This window comes from Micropterus dolomieu, linkage group LG20 (genome assembly GCF_021292245.1).
Source record: "Micropterus dolomieu isolate WLL.071019.BEF.003 ecotype Adirondacks linkage group LG20, ASM2129224v1, whole genome shotgun sequence".
NCBI lineage: Eukaryota > Metazoa > Chordata > Actinopteri > Centrarchiformes > Centrarchidae > Micropterus > Micropterus dolomieu.
This window is the reverse complement of record NC_060169.1, coordinates 13276217-13299012: the sequence shown is the minus strand read 5'-3', so window position 1 is coordinate 13299012 and position 22796 is coordinate 13276217. Positions and strand designations below refer to the sequence as shown.

Here is a 22796-nt window from a genome sequence, read left to right as displayed (position 1 = left end):
GTGAGCATGTGAAACAGTCTTTTCATAAGAACTTTGTTGAAGAGGATTATGAAAAATATAAAAAAGAAAAATTTAGTCTTCAGTGAGAATTGAGCACACAACCTTAAACCTATAAGTCCTATGCTCTACCAAGTGAGCTAACCAATGATACAACAAATGACACTATAATTACCATTATGGTTATCTCGAAATCACGAGAAAATGATGAGTAAAAAAATATTTGATTAGGGCTTCCGTATATATATGTATATGAATGTGCATGTCTATTACAATTTTTTTGTAAATGTGTCCTGAATTGATGAAGATATCTGTTGTGATGTGGAAGAGAATCTGTGATACAACAGGCAACAGTCCTGTCTTTCTTTTCTTCTTACAATGACATGCTCTGTCAACAAATTACAGTACGAACAGTAAAAGCATAGCTGTGATTCCTGTTCTCTCTCCTGCAATGTATAACTTTGTACTGGTGAAAGTGATATATGCCATACAAAAGTGCAACCTTGTGCATCTTCCATCATTGTCATCAAAATCTTAGCCAAAATGTACATCAGAAAATACTTACAGAGTACACTGTTATATTGACAAGATGGCTAAACATTTTGACTTGCTTGTTCATAAACAAGACACAAGGACCTCGTTCTGATGGCACTGACAAGTTCAATGACATAAAGATTTGCTTTTGAGAGATAGACTAAGGATTTTGAGCAAGTTATGGGCTTTTGCAGGTAATCAACTGTGGCGTTTGTACTACCTGTTTCGAGAAATGCACTTACTGTTTTGCGAATGTTATGGATGATTCGAGAAATGCACCAAAGCGAATGAGAAAAACTGTAATAGAAGTTAGGGGGCATTGTTAAATAACAATAACCTCTCAAATGAATTTGAGGGGCCTGGTTCCAGGAGTGGACCTTGATGTCCCTTTGCTTGGCAGTGTTCTCTCTGATCTTTTTGAACTGATTGTGAGAGTCTTAATGAATCTTTAAAATGCATGACTAAATTTATTTCTGCTTTGTTGTCCTACAAGACATAATGCAAACGGTGCAATGACAGTTTTACCTTCCCTAAAATATATGTGTTGTGTAAGTGTTGCATTTGTAATAAAATAAATGTTGTGGAAATTGGTACAAAAAGGTAAGAGATTATGTTTCAAGGATGATAAGCAGGCCTCTTAAGTTCACCATTAAAAACACTTCCATCACGTAGTGAAACAATTGGTATCCTGTATTAGATTTGAAAAAAATAATAAAATAGTCAATCCCCATTGCCTTCAGCAAGTATTTAACCACTGTAAATTTTACCACAGTTTGTGGAATTGCACATCACTGCGATTTACACAAAATTAAATACAGAAATTTCTCTTTTAAAAACTACTGGGCCTGAGTCAATACTCCCTCATAGCCTCAGAGTGGTCCTTTTCATCTTGACACTTGGATTTTTGGGATTTTCACCCACTCTTAATTCCAGATTTTTTCAAGTTTTGTGAAGTTGGATAAGGAGCATCTGGGCATAATCATTCAACGTTCTTTGGATTTTGTACTTCTACTGCTGGGGCCACTCTGGGGCTTAGTGTTGATTTGATGTCTGCTTAGGGTTATATAAATATTATCCTATGTCAAGGTAATTGGATTCTCGGTGGCTGCAGAGTCAGTTCCACGTCTCCCAGTTGCTGCTCCTTAGAAGCACATTCTCACAGTGTGAAGCTGCCACCACCACGCTTCACAGTAGGAATGTTTTTGGAAGTGAAGTGAGTTTGTGGGTTTTCACCAGACATTTTGTTTCCCCTTTAGATTTTGATGTAATTTACATCTCATTAGACTCATAACACTTTTAACCAGTGAAGTATAGGTATACTTGCATGCAAGTTTTAGTCATCATATTTACATCAGTTACCGCTTAACCTTTATATGATCTAGATGTGCAGTTAGGTTTGATTTTATCTGCCTTGACCTTCCAGAATTGATTGCCAGTGCCACTGCCTTGTTTAGCCTGGCTAATCTACAGGGCGCTTTAGGAATTGTTTTCTACCAAATATAAAAAATGGTAAAGTGTCCACAGTGATTTTCCTGAACCATTTTTCAAAGCTTTTAGGACAACAAATAAAATACTCCCCATATAAATTGGAATGGCAGTACAAATATCAGTGATGGAGATCGCAAAACCTGTGCAAATGAAAGCCCAACTATCTGCATAGCTAGGTATGACCATGCGTAATTAGGATAATGGTTGCTATTTTAATCGTGCATACCCATCAACATGCAAAGTGGTAGGTCTTGGGTGCAGCAGCACATAGTGCAGAAGGGCTGAGTGTATAGATCTTATAGATTATAGAGTATAGATCAGAGGGTGTGGTGATTAATAAATTCACTCTTTGCCAGTCATTTCACTGGTCTCCTACCTGTTAAACAGCCATGGCAATCACATTGACACTTGATGACAACAGCTCAACAAATAAAGGTTTTCTCTAGCAAAGTGGCACAATGTGAACACATAGCACCAGAAATCTGCAGCCAAAGGCAGATGGTGTTTTTTTAAAAAAAAAAAATTTAATTACTACTAATTAAATATTTATAATCTTGATATAGAACAAATAATTAAAAATTGTTTGGTGAAGCTGTTTATAATCATAATTCTACTGTATCTCATGTAAATTGCCACATCATATCTTAAAATGTGATTCATCAGTGTTTGCACTCTGCATTTCAAGAATAAAACATGAACTCCTGAAACTGAAGTTGGAAAGCAGGCCTTTACGCACAAGATTAATTAACTCCAGTAATCCGTTGTCTCTCGCGAGACAGGCAGCAGGCAGAGTAACGAGTCATAACGGACCCATCTAATGTGTGTGGTTGTTCAGTAACAGCCTGGTGTAATTTGCACAAGATTTAATGAAGGTAAACACGGCGGTTGGCCATGCGTAATGGCACTGCGCTCTGGCATGGCATTTCTGAATATGGAGACTGCAGATTTATCAACATATCTGTCCTGCTGCCTTCAGATGCCTGCAAGGATTTAATGACCTGAAGGAGAAGCTTTTCATTAGTAGTGCAGAGTGATTTACCAGCGTTCCTGCTTTATCCTCATTAAACGTCTATTACCTGGGTAGTGTTTAATTAAATTTGTTTGCCATAGTGACATTGTGCCAGAAACAGAAGTGGTTCTGAGAGGTTTATTGTCAGCACAAAGTCTTAAGACCTGGTTTCCACTAAAATACCAACAGCTCTCCTTGTGTTGCCTTATTTGAATGAACCTTCCACCTGGGCACCTTGCGCTCTGCTCTTGGCACCAAAATACCACACAGAATGGAAAAGTGGATTTTACAGTCAGGAAAATACCAAATGGTTGGAGTGCTGCTTACTGTTAGTCGTCGCGCCAACAAAAAATTGCCCAATTTCTTTTTTGTTGTAATTTGGGTGACCTTACCTCTTAACATCTAATCACAAGTCATTAGGAAGTTTTACACTTTTGCGTGATACGTGTGGCGCCATTCCTCCTTCATTAGTCTTGCTACCTAACAGGTCATCAGTTTAATCTTTGGTATCGGCTGCCCACTTTCCTTCTCTTCAGGCAGGTCACATCTAGATTTATTATCGTGCCACCTATCTCTTACCATGCAACAAAACAATGGTGAACTTACTCAGTCAGTTGCTGAGTTCTCTGACTGAATCATTACTCCCTACAGCCATGAAACGGCTGCTGTTAGTGTTGTTTTTCAGTCTTATTTCTCCCAAGATACTGTTGACGTACAGTTCACAGTTGAGTGTCAGAACTTTAACCGTGACCTGGGAGTCAGCTTTGGGATTTGGATTTAACTTCAACACTGCTGGTGACTTCATTATAGTTCTAATTTAATCCTACAAAATGTGGAAATTGTCAAGCGCATTGATTCTTTTCCTTAAGGAAGCATACATGATTGAGGAGAACATGTTCTTTCTCTGTTTGTTCCCTGTAGAAGTGTGAAAGGATGGATGATGTAGACAGCAGAGAGCTAGACCAGAGAAAGACCCTGCCGACTCACAGTGTGCTCAAAAGTGCAGACGAGAATGATGAGTTTGAAAAGCAGCGGACAGCAGCCATTGCTGAGGTGGCCAAGAACAAAGAGGTATGTAAACTCTTATCACGGGTGTGCATCTTTATTACATGTTACGGAGATACGAACTACTTACTTATTTATTTTTACAGAGCTACTACTACATATTGTAACTCACATTTGTTGACTTTGTTTCATAATATGTTGTGTATTAGAGTCACTCTATTATACTGCTTTAAATGAGTCAACCTATATTTAACTTTAATTTTGAACATTTGATTTTCACTTGTTTTGCCAGGTTTCTTGGCTTCATTTTAGGAACGCGTGCTCCTTATTGACATTGATTGTAACTTCAAATTAAACTGCAAATTTCAGTTTCTTGTTTTGGCTTTATTGTTTTTGTCCAACCCCGCAGCTCTGTTGGTCTTCATGTTCTTTTACTTGTTAGGGTCCCCGCACGTTTGGTGGTGGAGGAAATGCAGGCAGTAATTTATCCAATGCTGCTTCCTCCTTTCGGGGCAGAGACTCATACCAGCAGAGGAGACGAGAAGACAGGGTCGAAAGACCTGAAAGCAGACAAGATGGAAACTATCGAGAGCTGGTGAGAAGACAAACGTGGTCCAAACCCGTAAACCAATTTAAGTGTATTTTAATACAAGCCCCCTGTGTTGAAATGATTGCTGAGGCATCCGTTCACTGTAGAAAATCAATTCAAAGTTTGGAACTTGTTCTGGTTTCTTCTTTGGTTTCTTTGGTCTAGATTGAAGTCTTATTTCATGGCTCATAGCCTGGGTGAGGCATTGATTATGATATTGTAGAAATCTAAATGAACTGGAGGCTTGGGCAGTTTTTTTCAATCAAGTGGCAGTCCATTTGTCTAGCTTTGTGTTGTGACCCGCCAGTTTCTTGGCAGAAGTCAGCCAGCTTTGAGCTGAACACATAAATAGGATGGAACAGGATGTTACAGTGTTTGGCTTTGGACTGAGTTAATGGTGTTTGAAACTTGAATGCACTCTAATCCAACCTAAAACCAAACTCACTGAGATACCCATGTCCGGCCCACTTAAAACAGGAGATTCTTTGTGAAACTTTTTTCCAATCCATCCAATTCATTTTTCTCTGTCACAACGAACCTTATGTAGGGGCCTAACTAAGGGTGTGATGAGACACTTAGCTGACGAGACAAGATGAGATTTTAACACTATTTTTAAGAAATCTTCAATGCTGAATTATAGGAAAACTTTGAGCATTAAACAGTTTATTTCCATTTTGGTGCCATTTTCTGCACCAATTTATGGTGGAAATGTTTTTATTTATGTAAAGAGAAATACAAAATTCAGGCTGCATGTGACAATTCAAAATCTAAAACTATTAACAGAATATAATGCAGTAAGGCTTTCACCTTCAGTTGTTAATTTCAGATGTGTATTTTCTCTTGTAGATCCTTTTCTTATGCAATACCATCCCTGTTGAGTCAGCACACATGCAGGCGTGATGTAGTCGTCCTTCCTCTTTGTGTCTTTGTTTGGGGAAGTAACCTCTTTAAATGTGCATGTGGCACCTTTTCACCTCAATGATTAATGTCTTCATTTTTATTTAGTTATAAACTCCTGGACTTTTATAGCTCCTGTGTTTCAGCTCTTGTTCAAAACTTTCTGCACATTGAGAATCTCTCCTACATATGTGTTCTCTGACATGTCGAGAAAAAAGTTGTAATATTACGAAACTAACATTGTCATTTAATGAGAATTTATCATTTTAGTCTGTCTGAACTGTGCTGTGCTGTGCGTTACGATTTGCTCCGCTGGTAGTATCAGATGTCAACTGTCTAGACTCATAGCGCGAGAGCAGGTTCACTTGATTACAATCATGGTGTAAGTCCACATTATTAGTTATACATTTGTTTTTATCTGCATGAGAATGTTGATGTGAGGTGTGGCAACACGTAAAAAATTGTGCGAGTGTTTTAACCCGACGAGATATGTCATCATGTTTTAATCTCGTGGCACGAGATCTCTTTGCACCCTTTGGCCTAACATTACCAAACAACCATTGTCCATCCACATGCCTTTTCCCCCTCTACCTATACATTTTATACCTTATTCATAAAATCTGTTGTTCTTTTTGTCTTTTCTCTCATTATGTCTTGTGTGTAGGTGGATGAACGTGCTCTGAGAGACATCATGGAGATGGGCTTTAACCGGGAGGCTGCTCGGCAGGCTCTAATGGATAATAACAACAACCTTGAAGTGGCACTAAACAGCCTACTGACTGGATCTACTGGTAGCAGACCTGGCCCTGGCCCTGTTGTAGCAGAATCTAACAGGCACCAACCCAGAGGTTCATACACACACACACACACACACACACACACACACATTCTGCCCACTTTGACTTGAAAAAATGCCCCATAGCCATAAACACTTTGTGTTTCTACAGAGTAAAAGTGAGATTGGGGGAGTGATGTTGTGGTCCTATAAACGCAGTGAAAATCACCTACAGCCTAGTTAAAGGTCCACAGTGGCGCTTTAGCTTGTTGTAGTCCATTTACCACAAAGTGCAAACACACTTTACTGCCAAGTATTGTCCCAAGCACACCGTAAGGTTTCAGATGGATATACTACTTTACCTGCAGTCAGTGTTTTGTATTTGTTTCAGTACTGAAAATCCAACTTGCAGCAACTTGAAACTTCAAACAACTATACAAAGTTTTATGAGGAAAGTGAAATAGAAACCAGGCCAAAGAAATTATTTACCGTGGTTGAATGAAAACATAAGGTCACTCATGAAACAAAGGGCCCAGGCTCTTACGATGGCTCTCAGGAACAAAGTGGAACATGAGAAGCGTCTATTTACCACACTGAGAAATAGGGTCAGAAAAGCTCTTAGAAAGACAAAAGCGACATTCTTCATTAATGCTATAAGTGAAACAAAGGGGAAAAGTAAAGAAATCTGGCAGAATTTAAAGAAATTAACCGGGAAATCTAATACCATTAATAAAAAAATCGCATTAAATATAGATGGAATCGTGATCCATGATCCAAGTAAAGTGGTATATTTATTTCATTGATTCTTTAAAAATGTTGAGTCAGAATTTCACTGAATTGAAATATTCTGTCGCTCCTCTAAATACTAATGCTCCCATTTTGACTTTTAGAGAAGTGACCAATACCAAAGTGTGCATGATTATTTCCTCTTTATATTGTTCAAGGGCAAAGGATGTATATGGGATGGACACAATATATATTAAAACTCATAAGGAAGCACTCTTTCATCTTATTCCAAAAATTATTAATCAGTCCATTAATGATGGAGTGTTTCCAAGTGCTTGGAAAACCGCTGAAAAATGGATCTCCGAACAGATAATATCCTATTTAAATGCTACGTCTTTTTCATTACATCCTCCCGTCGAAAATATCATTCCACTGAAACCGCTAATTGTTTGCTTTTGGAAACTGGACCAAGGAGGTGTCGTTGGGCGGTCTTCCTTGATTTGAAGAAAGCCTTTGATACAGTAAATCGTGAGATTTTAATTACAAAGTTATCAAAGTTAAATTTCTCATCCAGTGTCATCAAATGGATACTGTCGAACCTTATAGATAGAAAACAATATGTTTGCATAGACCATAAAACTTTTCAAATGACGGATAATGGCTTAAGTGTACCTCAAGGTTCAACGTTGGGTCCTCTGTTGTTCTGTCTGTATATTAATGACCTACCTGAAGTTTGTCCTTCTGCAGTAACTTGTCAGATGTACGCTGATGATCATATATGTACATGCAAAAAACAAGAAGCAATATGCTAAGGAACTATCAGCTTCTATGGTCAATATCTCTAATTGGCTAACAAACTCTTGTTTACATCTTAATACCAGCAAAACTGTATGCATGTTCTTTTCGAAATCTGCAAATAAAGATCCAGACCCAGAGGTTACTGTAGCAGGAAGAACGCTGTCAATTGTATATGAGTTTAAGTATTTAGGTATAATATTAGACATACAACTGACATTTAAATCACAAGTTAAAAAAGTTGTAAAAAGAATTAAATTAAATTTGGTAAATTTTAGACACATTAGGAGTAATTTAACTACAGAGGCCTCAAAGTTGTACATCAATGCCATGATATTATCACATATGAACTACTGTATGACCAGCTGGACTGCATTACAATCAGTAGAAACAGTTTATAAACGGGCTTTGAAAACAATGGATAATAAGTCAAATTAATTTCATCATTGTAATATTTTAAAGAAGCATGGCAGCGCATACCTGGAATACGATACCTACAGAACTAAGAAGCATTTCTTCTCTTACCACCTTTTCAAAAGCTATAAAACAGTGGTTACTGGACAATCAAATATGTTGTCATAATTTGCAGTAGTCCTTTTGTCATTGTTTTTACATATTCCTGTACTCACATGTTGATGTATTTTACGTGTCGTATTATTTGTGCTTGTCTGATTTTGTCTGTGCTTATGTAATTCGTGTTTTAATGTTTTATCCATGTTTTTGTGTTGTCTGCTTATGATTATAAGCGCATGTTTTTTAATGTTGTCTGTATGCCATGTTTTAATGTTTCATTCTTGTAACAACAACCTGCCAGGGACTCCAGATGAAAATTAGTCCGTACGGCTAAATCTGGCTCATTTACATTTGGACATTGTCCTTATGTTCATTAATGTGCACTGTCCCTTTTAAATAAATAAACAAACAAACAAACTTCCATCATATCAAACTGAACTACCTTACTGCCTTGTGTTTTTGTTAAAGATTATATATTTTTTCATCGTGTGGTATCGCAACTGTGAGCAAATGCATGTAATCTCTAAGGTGTGTATGTGTTCCTATATTACCACACACACACAGAGCTTTGTGACACATACTTGAAATGTAGAAACCCACGGCTGGAAGGTGCACACATTCAAACGTCCAGTTTCAATGATCTGAACTGTTCTCAATTGGATCTACATAATCTTATTTTTGGGTTCTTCTCAGCCAGAGGAAGGGGAAGAGGCAGGTCAAGAAATGAAGATGAGGAGGAGGGAGCCGGGGGAAGGCCATCTGGACCAAGCACTCTGTTTGACTTTCTGGAATCCAAGATGGGAGTTTTCTCCATTGATGGTGGGTGAACTGGGACGTATTCCCTTCTGAATTGCCTTGGTACCTCTCCCGGGTCCATACCCATCATGCTTTATCTTTCAATTTGAGTTATTTTAGGAAGAAACGCATATTTTAATCATTTAAAATATGGGCTTTGTTTGCATGCTTTTTCAAGCCAGTTCTTTGGTAAGAATGTGCGAACTAATAACAGTACATCAACATGAACAGAGTCACGATTGGATTCAGACAGATGGCTCTCTGGATATCGTGAGCTGAAGGGAATTAAGACATTTTCTCTAAACGCCTGAAAGACTAATGCAGCACTGGGCTGTAGTTGAAAGTGGGCATGAACACGCTGTTTATATGCTGTGTATTTGGATATTTGATTGTGTTTGACCTAGGATGATATGGCTTGGTGATTCAATTAATGATATTTTGTATTTGTATTTTTATATTTTTTTGCTTTGTTTTTGCAGAGCCAAAGAGTCAGGCACCTCAGAGACATCGTGAGAGTAAAGGGAATTTCTCCAACTCAGACTATTACTCCAAAGACACATCTCAGATCAAGTTGTCCTCGCATAATGACCATAGGCAACAAAGGAATGACAGACCACCTCGCTTCCACAGGGACACTGATTTTCCCAAACCTGGCCAAGAGCCTCTGTCTAACTGTGGAACTTCCCAATCCTCATCAGCTCACGCTCCGCAGTGGAAGGGCCAGGAGAGATGGTCACGAGGCACACCAGACAGACCGCAAAATGACCGGAGAGAGATGCGAGATGAGCAGATTTTTCCTTCATCTTTCACGACTACCTTCCCACGTCCAAAAGAACCTCAGCAGCAGATGGAGTTTAGTGGATCTTTCCACCAACGATCCAGAAATGGAGATGGTGGTGGTAACATGGCAGGACCGTCTCACAGGAGAGGGGGAAAAGACAATGTACCCACATCTAAACTGACTGATTCTGCAGGGAGTGAGCTAGATGTAAAGGGAAATAAACACACAGATAGAAATGAAGAACCCAACAGCAGGAGGAAAGCGAAGACTGACAGGCAGAACTCGGACCACCTTGACCGGCAAAGGGATGGTGGGCCACCAAACTTTGGTAACTCGAGGGGAAGCTCAGGGACGTCCCAAGAAGTTGGGTTATCACGGGATTGTCGAATCATGACAGGGGATACTTCTCATTTCCAAAATGGAGATATGGAACACAAAAGAACTGGGCCAATCAAGCCAACAAACTCATTGTGTCCCCCATACAAGGAGCCGCCGGGGAAGAAAAACATTTCTAATAACCCAGGACCTAAAAGAAGGTCTGGTCAAGGCAAAGGTCAAGGGCCTCGAGGACCAGAGAAATGTCATTTTGTGGAACAGGCTTGGAAACCTGGAGACCAGTGCCTGGCACTGTACTGGGAAGATAGCAAGGTATGTCATTCCTAGATTGGTAAGATTGGTAATTGGTAATAGCTGATAATTGTTGAAATATGTTGGAATTCAATTTACTGGATGTCAAGTTAGAGAACGGTCCCTGAAATTATATACATACAAACACAAATGAGCTCACAATGTGTCATGTAAACTGTTTACAATGGGACAGCTGACATCCAAATTTGTGACAAAATTAACAACTAAATCTGTTACAGCGAGAATTCACTGACAGACATTGTGACATTCTAGTAATGTCAAATGTGTTTTTGAGCTTGGTTGAGACTGAACATGTGAAGTGACATCCAAAAATATGTTGTTCCATTGTGGCACGTTTTCTCTGTCACAGTGTGTGTTGTAGATTTGTTTGTCATGTGGTAATTAATTGACACAGGTTTGTCTTGTCTTGACGTGGAAATGTTTGTATTAAAATAATTAGATTTCTGTTTGTTTCTGTCTGTGTTTGTGTGTATGTGTGCGTGTGAAGTTCTACCATGCCAGAATAGATGCGGTGCATCCGTCAGGCTCCACGGCTGTGGTTGTATTTAGCGATTATGGAAACTGCGAAGAGGTCCTGCTGCATAACATCAAACCTGTTACTGCTGATGCAATGGTAAGGAGAAAGGAAACATATCAATAATAGAATGGATCATTAATCATTATTAAGATCAAAATGTGTTTGTCAATTCTAAGTGGAAGCAATTAATTCAACTGTATTCAAGTGAGTTGATGAAAGGTGATGAAATATGAATGACATCTAATCTGATTACCCACAGTAACATCACAACCATATCAAATGTGCAATGGCAGGAGGAAGATGATGGTTACTACGACAGTTCACTAGAGTTTCGCCGTGGGGGAGATGGACAGCCTAGACGCACGAGACCCACACAGCAGTATTACCAGCCACCCAGGGCACGAGATTGATGTGTCTGCGTTTACACTCGCAGGTAAATAAATATGCAATTGGGTTTTTTCCATTAATAATTGAACATCAAACACCAGTGTATGTACACTGTGTGAACAAGGTACCTATTTTTGTATGGAAAATTTTTATTCACACCCCTCTTTCATTGTGGTGGGAGTCTTGAATTATATAATGTGAAAGTATAGACTGTACAAAAGTCATTTGTAGGCATCTCTGTAACCGTATCTAATAGCCAACCACAGCTAAAAAGACAAACAAACACATGCTGTCATCTTTATGTGGAAATTCATTTTATATAATTATTTAAACTTTCCACTGCTTCTGCTGTTGCAATGGGTTGTATATTTCACAAGGTCTGGAGCAATTGTGATGTTATAAGATGCCCAGATGCCATCAAATTGCAAACATGGTTAATTTTGTCAACTGGATTTTAGCAAATTTCTTTTCCTACATCCATCCGTGTGCTTGTCCCATATTCTTCCTTGACAAAGATTGTCACTTTCTGCAACAATCCAGAGTGCTTCCTGAATTTTTAAGTCCATGTCGTTAGGACATACAAAAACTTTTCAAAGGGCTGGATATCATGCAAAAATAAAATAAAAAACTGACATGAGCACCTGTTGATTTTGTTAAAGACATATCTGCTGTATATATGTTGTGAAGATTTGTTAAATGGATGCATTCAAATAAACTGTTATTATAGTATGTAGCGCATTTCTTGTTTTGATGTGTTTTTATTTTTAATTGTCCAATTCAAATGAATAAACTAATTCAGAGCAGAAATGGAAACCTCTCAGGAGTATTTCTAATTTCATGACAGTAGTTGTGATTAACACTAAGTTAATTAGAGTTAATCTTAACTGATGACATGGTTATGTTATAAAATCACCAAATTTGCTATTCTTATATTTCTCCTTGTGGATTAGGTGTAGGCGCTACGAATCCATAGCAAGCAGCTCAAGCTCATTTGTCTTGTTCTGTGAAGCAAATCCAAAGGGTAAGACAATCTCTTCACCCTGTAATAGAGACGGTTACATTTCAGAGATATCATTTTGCACATTACAAAAGAAACTGTACCTAGCTCACCAAGCTCTGCACACACACACCACTGAGCTGGCTGTTTATGGACTTTTGCTGTTCGAGAGACAGGTTTTACACATCAAGAAATAATGTCCACCTTGGCTCCAATTTCACTCCCACCAACAGTAGGAGACAAATGGACAATGCACAAGGGTTCAGCAGAGAGGTCGCCGCGCTATTCTGTATCATTGTTCCAAAGGATTTGCTTTATTTTCCAACTGAGACGCCAAGCCAGCATAGATGAATAATTAACGGCTAGTAATATGGAAACCTATCCGTTAGGGAGGAACTGGAAGTGAAGCTCTTGAAAGTGTTCCTGGGGACTGACTGTGACACACTGGCCAGATAAAAAGGATTGATTTTCAATCAGATAAACTGGTATTTTCATATATGAATAAAGCCTGTTTCATATTGAATATTTTTCTCTTGGCTCTGTGAAATGTCAGGCAAGTCAAATATTAGGCAGAAGCCCTGTGGTCCCTTAGTCATTACACTCAATCAATATACGGTTATGTGTGCAAATATTGATGCTGTGGATTATAGGGTCAGTTGTTTGTCACTATTATTACTTTGACAAGTGTAAATTGATTCTTATTAAATAGAAATAGCTGTTGTATGAAGGAGAGAAACGGAGACACCCGGGTAAAATCAGTAAGACTGAAACAGGGGCCTTGAAACAAGATGTATTTTATTTTTGTAAATTAATAATAAGCATTTTACTATATATTAGCTGTGTTTAAATGCTATTTCAGTGGGTTTCTGAGGAAATCCTATCCAAAACAGATTTCCAGATGTAAGTGGATACTCTTTATGTGGGTCGTGATATTAGTGAAGTCACAACTAACACTCAATGAGTTATCTAATGTTAGTATGACATGCAATTTTGTTCCGTTGTGAAGAAAGTGTTGGACCAAAAAAAAGTGGAAGGCCATGAAGGCTGGCAGGACAGATTAGATTACATCTTGTTTTTCATGTTTATGTAACTGCAACGTTGATGCAATCTTGTTGCTGTGATCAGAGTAGCTTCAATTACTGTCCATGTTTTTCTGTGACAGATAGACCTTCTAAGCTTAGATATGTTCTCAATTATCCAGTATTCTACAAACAGTCTTAGATTATGATTGGATTTCACATGAAAGGATTTATAGTGGAAGGTGTATCTTAGGCCAGCAACTCACATTTTAATGTTTGGGCTTTAGTACAGTCAGCTTCAGTTTGGATTTTCATTTATATTGGATTATGCGGGGGTGGCACAATTTCTCAGTGGTTAGCACATCAAAAAGGTCATGGTCCAAAGGGATCTGATGATTGTAAAACTGTGTGAATGTGTGTCCCTCCATATACATTAGCTGTGTAATAGACATCAGACTGTGTACCCCACAAATACCCAAGGTCATGCACACTAAAGACAACGATCAGCCTCAGTCATACGGTATTTCAACAATCCCAACACAACAGTGGTTAATGGTAAAATTCTATAATTTTTTTCTTTTTATTTATACTCATTGCCACTCATTGTGATTATTTTTACCAACAAAATGTGACAGATTTCATCCATACATTCATTTTCCACTAAAATGCTTGTATACAGACATACAGAAACAGGCTGTTTTGGAACAACATATCAATTAACACTCACCGGCCACTTTATTTGGTACACCTAGCTTGTATCGGGTAGGACACCCTTCAGAACTGCTGTAATTCTTAATGGCATACTTTAAACAAGGTGTTGGAAACATTCCTCAGAGACTTTGGTCCATATTGACATGATAGCATCACACAGTTGCTGCATCCATGATGCAGATCTCCCGTTCCATGACATCCCAAAGGTGCCGTATTAGATTGATCTGGTGACTGCGGAGGCCATTGGAGTACAGTGAACTCACTGTCATGTTCAAGAAACCAGCTATCGATGATTTGAACTTTGTAACGTGGTGCATGATCCTGCTGGAAGTAGCAATCAGAAGATAGGTACACTGTGGGCATAAAGGAATGGACATGTTCAGCAACAATACTCAGGTAGGCTGTCACATTTTAAACACTGCTCGATTGGTACTAAGGGGCACAAAGTGTGCCAAGAAAATATCCCCACATATTACACCACCACCACCAGCCCGTTGAAACAAGGCAGGATGGATCCATGCTTTCATGTCATTTACACCAAATTCTGACCCTACCATGTCACAGCTGAAGTTGAGACTCATCAGACCAGGCAACATTTTTCCAATCTTCTATTGCCCAACATTGTGCAAATTGTAGCCTCAGTTTCCTGTTCTTAACTGACAGAAGTGGCACACGGTGTGGTGTTCTGCTGCTGTAGCCCATCCACTTGAAGGTTTGACGTATTGTGCTTTCAGAGATATTATTCTGCATACCTTGGTTGTAACGATTATTTGTGTTACTGTTGCCTTACTTTGTGTTACTGTTGATCTCGAATCTGCCCATTCTCCTCTGACATCAACAAGGCATTTTTGGCCACACAACTGCCGCTCACTGGATATTTTCTCTTTTTCGGACCCTTTTCTGTAAACCCTATAGATGGTTGTGCGTGAAAATCCCAGTAGATCAGCAGTTTCTGAAATACTCAGACCAGCCCGTCTGGCCCCAACAACATGCCATGCTCAAAGTCACTTAAATCCCCTTTCTTCCCCATTCTGATGCTCGGTTTGAACTTCAGAAAGTTTTCTTGTCCACGTCTACATGTCTAAATGCATTGAGTTTCTGCCCTGTGATTGGCTGATTAGCTATTTGTGTCAAGCAATTGAGCAGGTGTACCTAATAAAGTGACCGGTGAGTGAATGTGTTGTTAATGTAATAATGTAATAATGTAATAATGTATTTTATTGTTTATGCTAATGTAAACATGCTCACAATGACAGGTCAAGTGTTGACCATCTTAGTTTAGCATGTTGGCATACTCACATTAGCTAATTAGCACTAAACACAAAGTACAGCTAAGCCTGGGAATGACAATTTGGAAATTTGACCTGATAATAAACCAATGACATCCCTAGAGCCATGCTGCTAAAATGGTTAAAAAGTATTGTTATTGAAGCATTGAAAACAGGCTTGTTCGTTTCTGCATTGCCTTTTCTCGGCCTCTCTCAACCTGCAACCCGATAACCTTCAGCAACAGGAGGAATGCTTTTATCTCCTCGAGAGGGAACAACCTTCTTTCCCACATTAACATCCCCTTTGCTCTCGTTTCCCACCTGCTTGCCTTGCCTCGTATCCCCATTCACAGATGTTAGCCATTATCTTTCAGCTTACCTGACCCCTCACCCTCCATCACTCCACCATGGTACCTTTGTGGCAGTGACATCTGAACCCTGTGATCCTGTTAAATGTGTCCTTTCTTACATAATTTCCTACGTCGGTCTTTACAACCCAATCCTTTCTTCCCTTCTCATAGATGGGCAAAAAGGAGACCTGAAAGGAGGTTACATGAATTTGACTGGCCAGAGAGTGAATTTCCTTGCAAGTATATTTAGTACCCGGTCAAACAGAGACAGGGTGCAGCAGGAATGACATTTAATGTGCTACCTTTTATAAGAAAGGGCTTTTGTACTGAATGAATTGTCTCCGCCTTTTTGTATTGAATGAATCAGCTCCGAAAGCAAAATGAATTCAAAGACTGGTATTCTACCTTGAGAGAATGGAAGAACAGCAAGCTTATTTTTATTTTAAAAGAAAATATGCATTGAGTAAAGACAATATGATCCTTAAAATAGATGTCCTCATTTGTACATTTCAGGACTATAATAACATCAGAACATTTCTCCTCAAAAAGTCAGATTTGAAACCAAAACTCTCTTGATTCCTGTGCTTGATTGCCTCCTGCAAAGAAAACACAAAAGGAGGAAATGACAGCCTTCACTATTCCTAAAAAGATTAAAATCCCAGGAAATTGTCAACACAGGATTTTAAAGGGTTTTCAATCTCTAGAATGGTCTGTTTGCAGGGTGATGGGTTATTCCCTTTTTCTCAGTTGTGGAAGGCTTAGGGTTGTTGTTTGCATGTGAATCAAAGAATTTAAAGTCAAACCACCATCTGGTAGACGGCTACACCACTAACATGCAAAACAGGTGCCTCGATGCGTATGCTTTGTTGAGATCTCTAGGCAAATATAATTTGTATTGCAAAACCTAGCACTTACTCATATGGGTGAAATTATAACAGCCATAGTGTGTAGAGAAGACACTTCCAGCTTTTGCATATGATCTACCACCCTGTTGCTTCACACAGGATTTTAGTTCCTTTACTATGACACATGGTTGTTTTATAAAGGTAATAGTTCTACCTATATCTATCTATGTATATATCTATCTATCTATATATCTATATCTATCTATCTATCTATAGCTCTATATATATATATATATATATATATATATATATATATATATATAATGTGGATAGTACCTGATTATATTTCTGGTGCGTTCACAGACTTCCGACTAACAGTGTCTTTGTGTTTTAGTCCCTCGTGGTGCGTTCACTGAGCAGCAGCTGTTTGGAGACGTGGACAGCCGGCTGGCAGGAGGAATCGCAGCGATGATCCTGCTGCTGTTTTTCTCCTCTGTTCTGTTTCTCCTGCTTCGAGCTGTAAAGAGAAGACGGCAGCAACGAAACGCTGGCGAGCACGCAGCCGTGGCCCTCGGAAAACATCCCAACGTGGTACGAACTGAATCACTGACACGTTAAAACACCTGGCCAGATGTTTGAAACAGTATTTCTCTGTAATGTAGATTTTATAATGACATGATAAAGTGTTGTGTTCACTGTCGTAGCTTTAAAGCAGGACACACCAGTCTTACTCTGTACAACACGTGTTCCTGAAGAACAGAACTGACTTTCTGTTATTCAGACTCTGCTGCCCCCTGTATGTTCACTCTTCTTCTGTGGTGTCCCACTCCTCTCAGACAGTGAACTGTTCACTCTCTGTATGTTGTGAGCAGCTGATGATAAGCTCTGCCGTCTCGTTCTTCTTCTTCTTCTGCAGAGTTTACTGTGGTTTCACACGGTGAGTTTAAAGCTCCTTGTGACATTGTGATGCTCCGTGTGGACTTCCTGTGTCTGTGCTGTGTTTGTTAAATGTTAGCGTCCTGTGTTCACGTCCAGAGATCTGAATAAAATAAACGTTTTTACACCAAGTCACAGTATTTATCTCCTGCCCCCCCAACAGTACATCTGTTAGTACTTAATGTGTACTGCAGGTATTACATCAGTGGACTCTCTCACTGAGGGTCAGCAGTACTCTGGCGGTTTCTGTAGTCCTGGATCAGAGCCGGACTGGGTTTCAGATCCAGGTGTCAGGTGGTCACATGTAAATCACAGGAGCTGGATTTCAGGTAACGTAAGACCAGTTGTGGAAAAGAGGTCTTTGCACTCCAGTTAAATTCTAACAGGATCAACATGCCGACAGAGATTATAGACTATGGATTATAGATTATAGATAATAGATTATGGATTATAGAATATGGATCATGGATTATGGATAATAGATTATAGATTATACATTATGGATTATAAAATATGGATTATAGATTATGGATTATGGATAACAGATAACAGATTATAGATGATACATTATGGATTATAGACTATGGATTATAGATTATGGATTATGGATAATAGATTATAGATGATACATTATGGATTATAGACTATGGATTATAGATTATGGATTATGGATAATAGATTATACATTATACATTATGAATGATAGATTATGGATTATGGATAATAGATTATAGATGATACATTATGGATTATAGACTATGGATTATAGATTATGGATTATAGATGATAGATTATGGATAATAGATTATAGATGATACATTATGGATTATAGAATATGGATTATACATTATAGATTATGGATAATAGATTATACATTATGGATTATAAATTATAGATTACAGGTAAACTCCTGACTTCCTGTTTGAAGTTTTTATTTAAACTTTCACAAGTCGGAGAAACTGGAGGAAGGTAAAGGATAAAAAACTAAAGATCACAGTTCAGCTGAGGACTCAGAAACAGGTCTATCCAAAACCCCAGACTTGGGTGCTGAGGGGACCCTGACTGACCCACTACAAACACTGAAAGGGGAGGATCAGCGACAGGCGTCACTAGTACCACTTGGTATTGTGTTTGGAAGGGGGACCATCAGAGTGCGGCCTCTGTGAGAGTGACATTAAGAGTCCGGCCTCTGTGAGAGAAACCATCAGAGTCCGGCCTCTGTGAGGGAGACCATCAGAGTCCGGCCTCTGTGAGAGTGACATCAGAGTCCGGCCTCTGTGAGAGTGACATTAAGAGTCCGGCCTCTGTAAGAGTGACCATCAGAGTCCGGCCTCTGTGAGAGTGACCATCAGAGTCCGGCCTCTGTGAGAGAAACCATCAGAGTCCGGCCTCTGTGAGGGAGACCATCAGAGTCCGGCCTCTGTGAGAGTGACATCAGAGTCCGGCCTCTGTGAGAGTGACATTAAGAGTCCGGCCTCTGTAAGAGTGACCATCAGAGTCCGGCCTCTGTGAGAGTGACCATCAGAGTCCGGCCTCTGTGAGAGAAACCATCAGAGTCCGGCCTCTGTGAGGGAGACCATCAGAGTCCGGCCTCTGTGAGAGTGACATCAGAGTCCGGCCTCTGTGAGAGTGACATTAAGAGTCCGGCCTCTGTAAGAGTGACCATCAGAGTCCGGCCTCTGTGAGAGTGACCATCAGAGTCCGGCCTCTGTGAGAGAAACCATCAGAGTCCGGCCTCTGTGAGGGAGACCATCAGAGTCCGGCCTCTGTGAGAGTGACATCAGAGTCCGGCCTCTGTGAGAGTGACATTAAGAGTCCGGCCTCTGTAAGAGTGACCATCAGAGTCCGGCCTCTGTGAGAGTGACCATCAGAGTCCGGCCTCTGTGAGAGAAACCATCAGAGTCCGGCCTCTGTGAGGGAGACCATCAGAGTCCGGCCTCTGTGAGAGTGACATCAGAGTCCGGCCTCTGTGAGAGTGACATTAAGAGTCCGGCCTCTGTAAGAGTGACCATCAGAGTCCGGCCTCTGTGAGAGTGACCATCAGAGTCCGGCCTCTGTGAGAGAAACCATCAGAGTCCGGCCTCTGTAAGAGTGACCATCAGAGTCCGGCCTCTGTAAGAGTGACCATCAGAGTGCGGCCTCTGTGAGAGTGACATTAGGAGTCCGGCCTCTGTGAGAGAAACCATCAGAGTCCGGCCTCTGTGAGGGAGACCATCAGAGTGCGGCCTCTGTGAGAGTGACATTAGGAGTCCGGCCTCTGTGAGAGAAACCATCAGAGTCCGGCCTCTGTGAGGGAGACCATCAGAGTCCGGCCTCTGTGAGAGTGACATTAAGAGTCCGGCCTCTGTAAGAGAGACCGTCAGAGTCCGGCCTCTGTGAGAGTGACCATCAGAGTCCGGCCTCTGTGAGGAACCGTCAGAGTCCGGCCTCCGTGAGGGAAACCGTCAGAGTCCGGCCTCCGTGAGAGAGACCTTCAGTCCGTCTATGGAACCTGATGACAGAAACTGATCCTGAATCTGAAATCTGTTTCTGACAGGTGTGCTCCAGTCCACCTGGGTTCAGCAACAGAGCTTTCAGCCCTGAGTCGTCCTCGCAGTCAGAGGGTTTCCACGGCCGACAGGGAGTCTACACCAGGAGACACTCACTGCTTCCTCCCCCTTCATCATCATCAAACATCTTCATCAGAGACCCTGCAGGAAGACCCAGACTTCTCTCTGAGCTGCTTCCTGTCGCAGAAAAACCAGAAGGTCCACCTGAGGCCACAGAAACCTACTGTCTGGCTCTACGGAAAACAGGTGTATCCACTGGTGTGTCCACAGGAGTCCACAGTGATGACATCACAGCCACGCTTCAGAGAGACGACGACACGAAAACAGACCAATTAAAGGAGACGTTACAGAAGTCAGAGGACACGTAGTGGACAACGTGTGATTGGTCTGTCAGCAGACCAGGAAGAGGACACCGACACTCCTCTCTGCAGCCAATCACAGAACAGAAACACATTACTCTGACATCTCTCTGCAGCCAATCACAGAACAGAAACACATTACTCTGACACCTCTCTGCAGCCAATCACAGAGCAGAAACACATTACTCTGACACCTCTCTGCAGCCAATCACAGAGCCTTGGCTGAACAGAGCATCATGTTTACTGTGGTTTTCATGGAGACGGATGTTTTATGATCACAAATAAAAATGTGTGAACGTGTTTGTTTCCTGATTCATTTCCTGTCGTCTGCGTAACGAGGCGTCCTCACACTGATCACTGGGTTTAATACTGACCAGGTGATCAACTGGTTCCAGCCTTCCATCAGCGACCAATCAGCAGGAAGGAAGAACTGAAGGAGCTGCAGCTTCCCCTGCTGGCCACAGGGACACATCACCATCTCTGACTCTGAAGAATCAAGAACACTTCAATGTGTAATGTTGTGGTTGTTGGGGTTGTTGTTGTGGTGGTTGTGGTGGTTGTTGTGGTTGTGGTTGTGGTTGTTGTGGTTGTTGGGGTTGTTGTTGTGGTGGTTGTGGTGGTGGTTGTGGTTGTGGTTGTTGTGGTTGTTGGGGTTGTTGTTGTGGTGGTTGTGGTGGTTGTGGTTGTTGTTGTGGTTGTGGTTGTGGTTGTTGTTGTGGTGGTTGTGGTGGTTGTGGTGGTTGTGGTTGTTGTTGTGGTTGTTGTGGTGGTGGTTGTTGTGGTTGTTGTTGTGGTTGTGGTTGTTGTTGTGGTGGTTGTTATGGTGGTTGTTGTTGTGGTGGTGGTTGTGGTGGTGGTTGTTGTGGTTGTTGTGGTGGTGGTTATTGTGGTGGTTGTGGTGGTTGTGGTGGTGGTTGTGGTTGTTGTGGTGGTTGTGGTGGTTGTTGTGGTGGTTGTTGTTGTTGTGGTTGTGGTGGTGGTTGTTGTGGTGGTTGTGGTGGTTGTTGTGGTGGTTGTGGTGGTTGTTGTGGTGGTTGTGGTGGTGGTGGTTGTTGTTGTGGTGGTTGTTGTGGTTGTTGTGGTGGTGGTTGTTGTGGTGGTTGTTGTGGTGGTGGTTGTGGTGGTGGTTGTGGTGGTGGTGGTTGTTGTGGTTGTTGTGGTGGTTGTGGTGGTGGTTGTTGTGGTGGTTGTGGTGGTTGTTGTGGTGGTGGTGGTGGTTCAAGTTCAAGTTCAGTTTATTTATATAGCACGTTTTATGGCAGCCACTGACTGACCAAAGTGCTTTACAGAACTACAGAATTAAAAGACAATAATACCATGCATAACAGCACAGCATAGAAAAGTACAGCAAAGTTAAGAACAGCATTAAACAGGAGTAGCCAAAGCAGTATCAGACTCATCAACAATAAAAATAAAAAACAGAAATGCCAGTATCAGACTTAGATAGAAAAAACAGCATCATACTCCAAATATATATATATATATATAAAACTATAAACACCCTTATTTATAGGCCAAGGAAAACAAGTGCGTTTTTAAAAGTGACTTAAAAGAGGTCACAGAAGTCTGCAGTGAGGGACTAATAATAGATTCTTTTCACCTGATCTCAGACTTCTCGATGGAGTATATGGTTGAAGCAGTTCAGATAGGTAGCACGGTGCTTGGTTGCATAGAGATTTGTACAGAAATAACAGGATTTTAAAATCAATTCTGAAATTAATGGGCAACCAATGAAGAGACCTCAGAATTGGGGTGATATGGTCACTTTTCCGACTATTTGAGAGGAATCTTGCGGCGGCATTTTGCACCAATTGCAGACGAGCAGTTTGAGTTTTCGAGACACCGCAGTAAAGTGAATTGCAGTAATCTACACGTGTGGGGATAAAAGCATGAACAGCCATCTCAAGAGTTTTAGGATTAAGAAAAGGTTTGACTTTTGACAACAGACGCAGTTGATAAAAACTAGAGCTTATTACGGAGGAGATTTGTTTATCAAAATTTAAAGACTCATCCAGTAGAACGCCCAGGTTATGTACACTTGAAGATCTAAAAGCCGATAGTCTGCCTAGGTTGAAGGTGGCAGCCTGGGGATTAACAGTGGACCCGAAAACAATGATCTCTGGTTTTTTTTCATTTAAAAATAAAAAATTTTGGTCCAGCCAAAATTTCACTTCATCTAGACAACCTAGTAATGATGAAAGGGCAGAGGGATCATTTCTCTTGAGTGGAACGTACATTTGAGTGTCGTCTGCATAACAGTGAAAAGATACCCCATGTCTTCTTAGAATGGTGCCCAGTGGTAACAT

At 40.5% G+C, this 22796-nt stretch overlaps 1 protein-coding gene across 2 annotated transcripts; it reads left to right on the top strand.

The window, feature by feature from the left end:
• The first annotated feature begins 3941 nt into the window (after positions 1–3941).
• Positions 3942–12194, top strand: tdrd3 (tudor domain containing 3). 2 transcript variants are annotated; one of them, XM_046032493.1, is made up of 7 exons: positions 3942–4099; positions 4476–4628; positions 6184–6367; positions 9022–9147; positions 9603–10552; positions 11040–11165; positions 11363–12194. In XM_046032493.1, the coding sequence occupies exons 1-7, from the start codon at positions 3962–3964 to the stop codon at positions 11477–11479; spliced, it is 1794 nt and encodes a 597-aa protein (XP_045888449.1). In that variant the 5' UTR covers positions 3942–3961; the 3' UTR covers positions 11480–12194. The 2 variants fall into 2 exon arrangements, with proteins under 2 accessions (XP_045888449.1, XP_045888450.1); XM_046032494.1 differs by having other exon boundaries at positions 11329–12194.
• The last annotated feature ends 10602 nt before the right edge of the window (positions 12195–22796 follow it).

Bases quoted from the DNA above. Each gene is read 5' to 3' on its own strand.
- tdrd3 (XM_046032493.1), top strand. From the start codon at position 3,962: ATGGATGATGTAGACAGCAGAGAGCTAGACCAGAGAAAGACCCTGCCG. The intron at 4,100-4,475 runs GTATGTAAACTC...TTTACTTGTTAG, and splicing joins AGGTGGCCAAGAACAAAGAG to GGTCCCCGCACGTTTGGTGG. The intron at 6,368-9,021 runs GTTCATACACAC...GGTTCTTCTCAG, and splicing joins TAACAGGCACCAACCCAGAG to CCAGAGGAAGGGGAAGAGGC.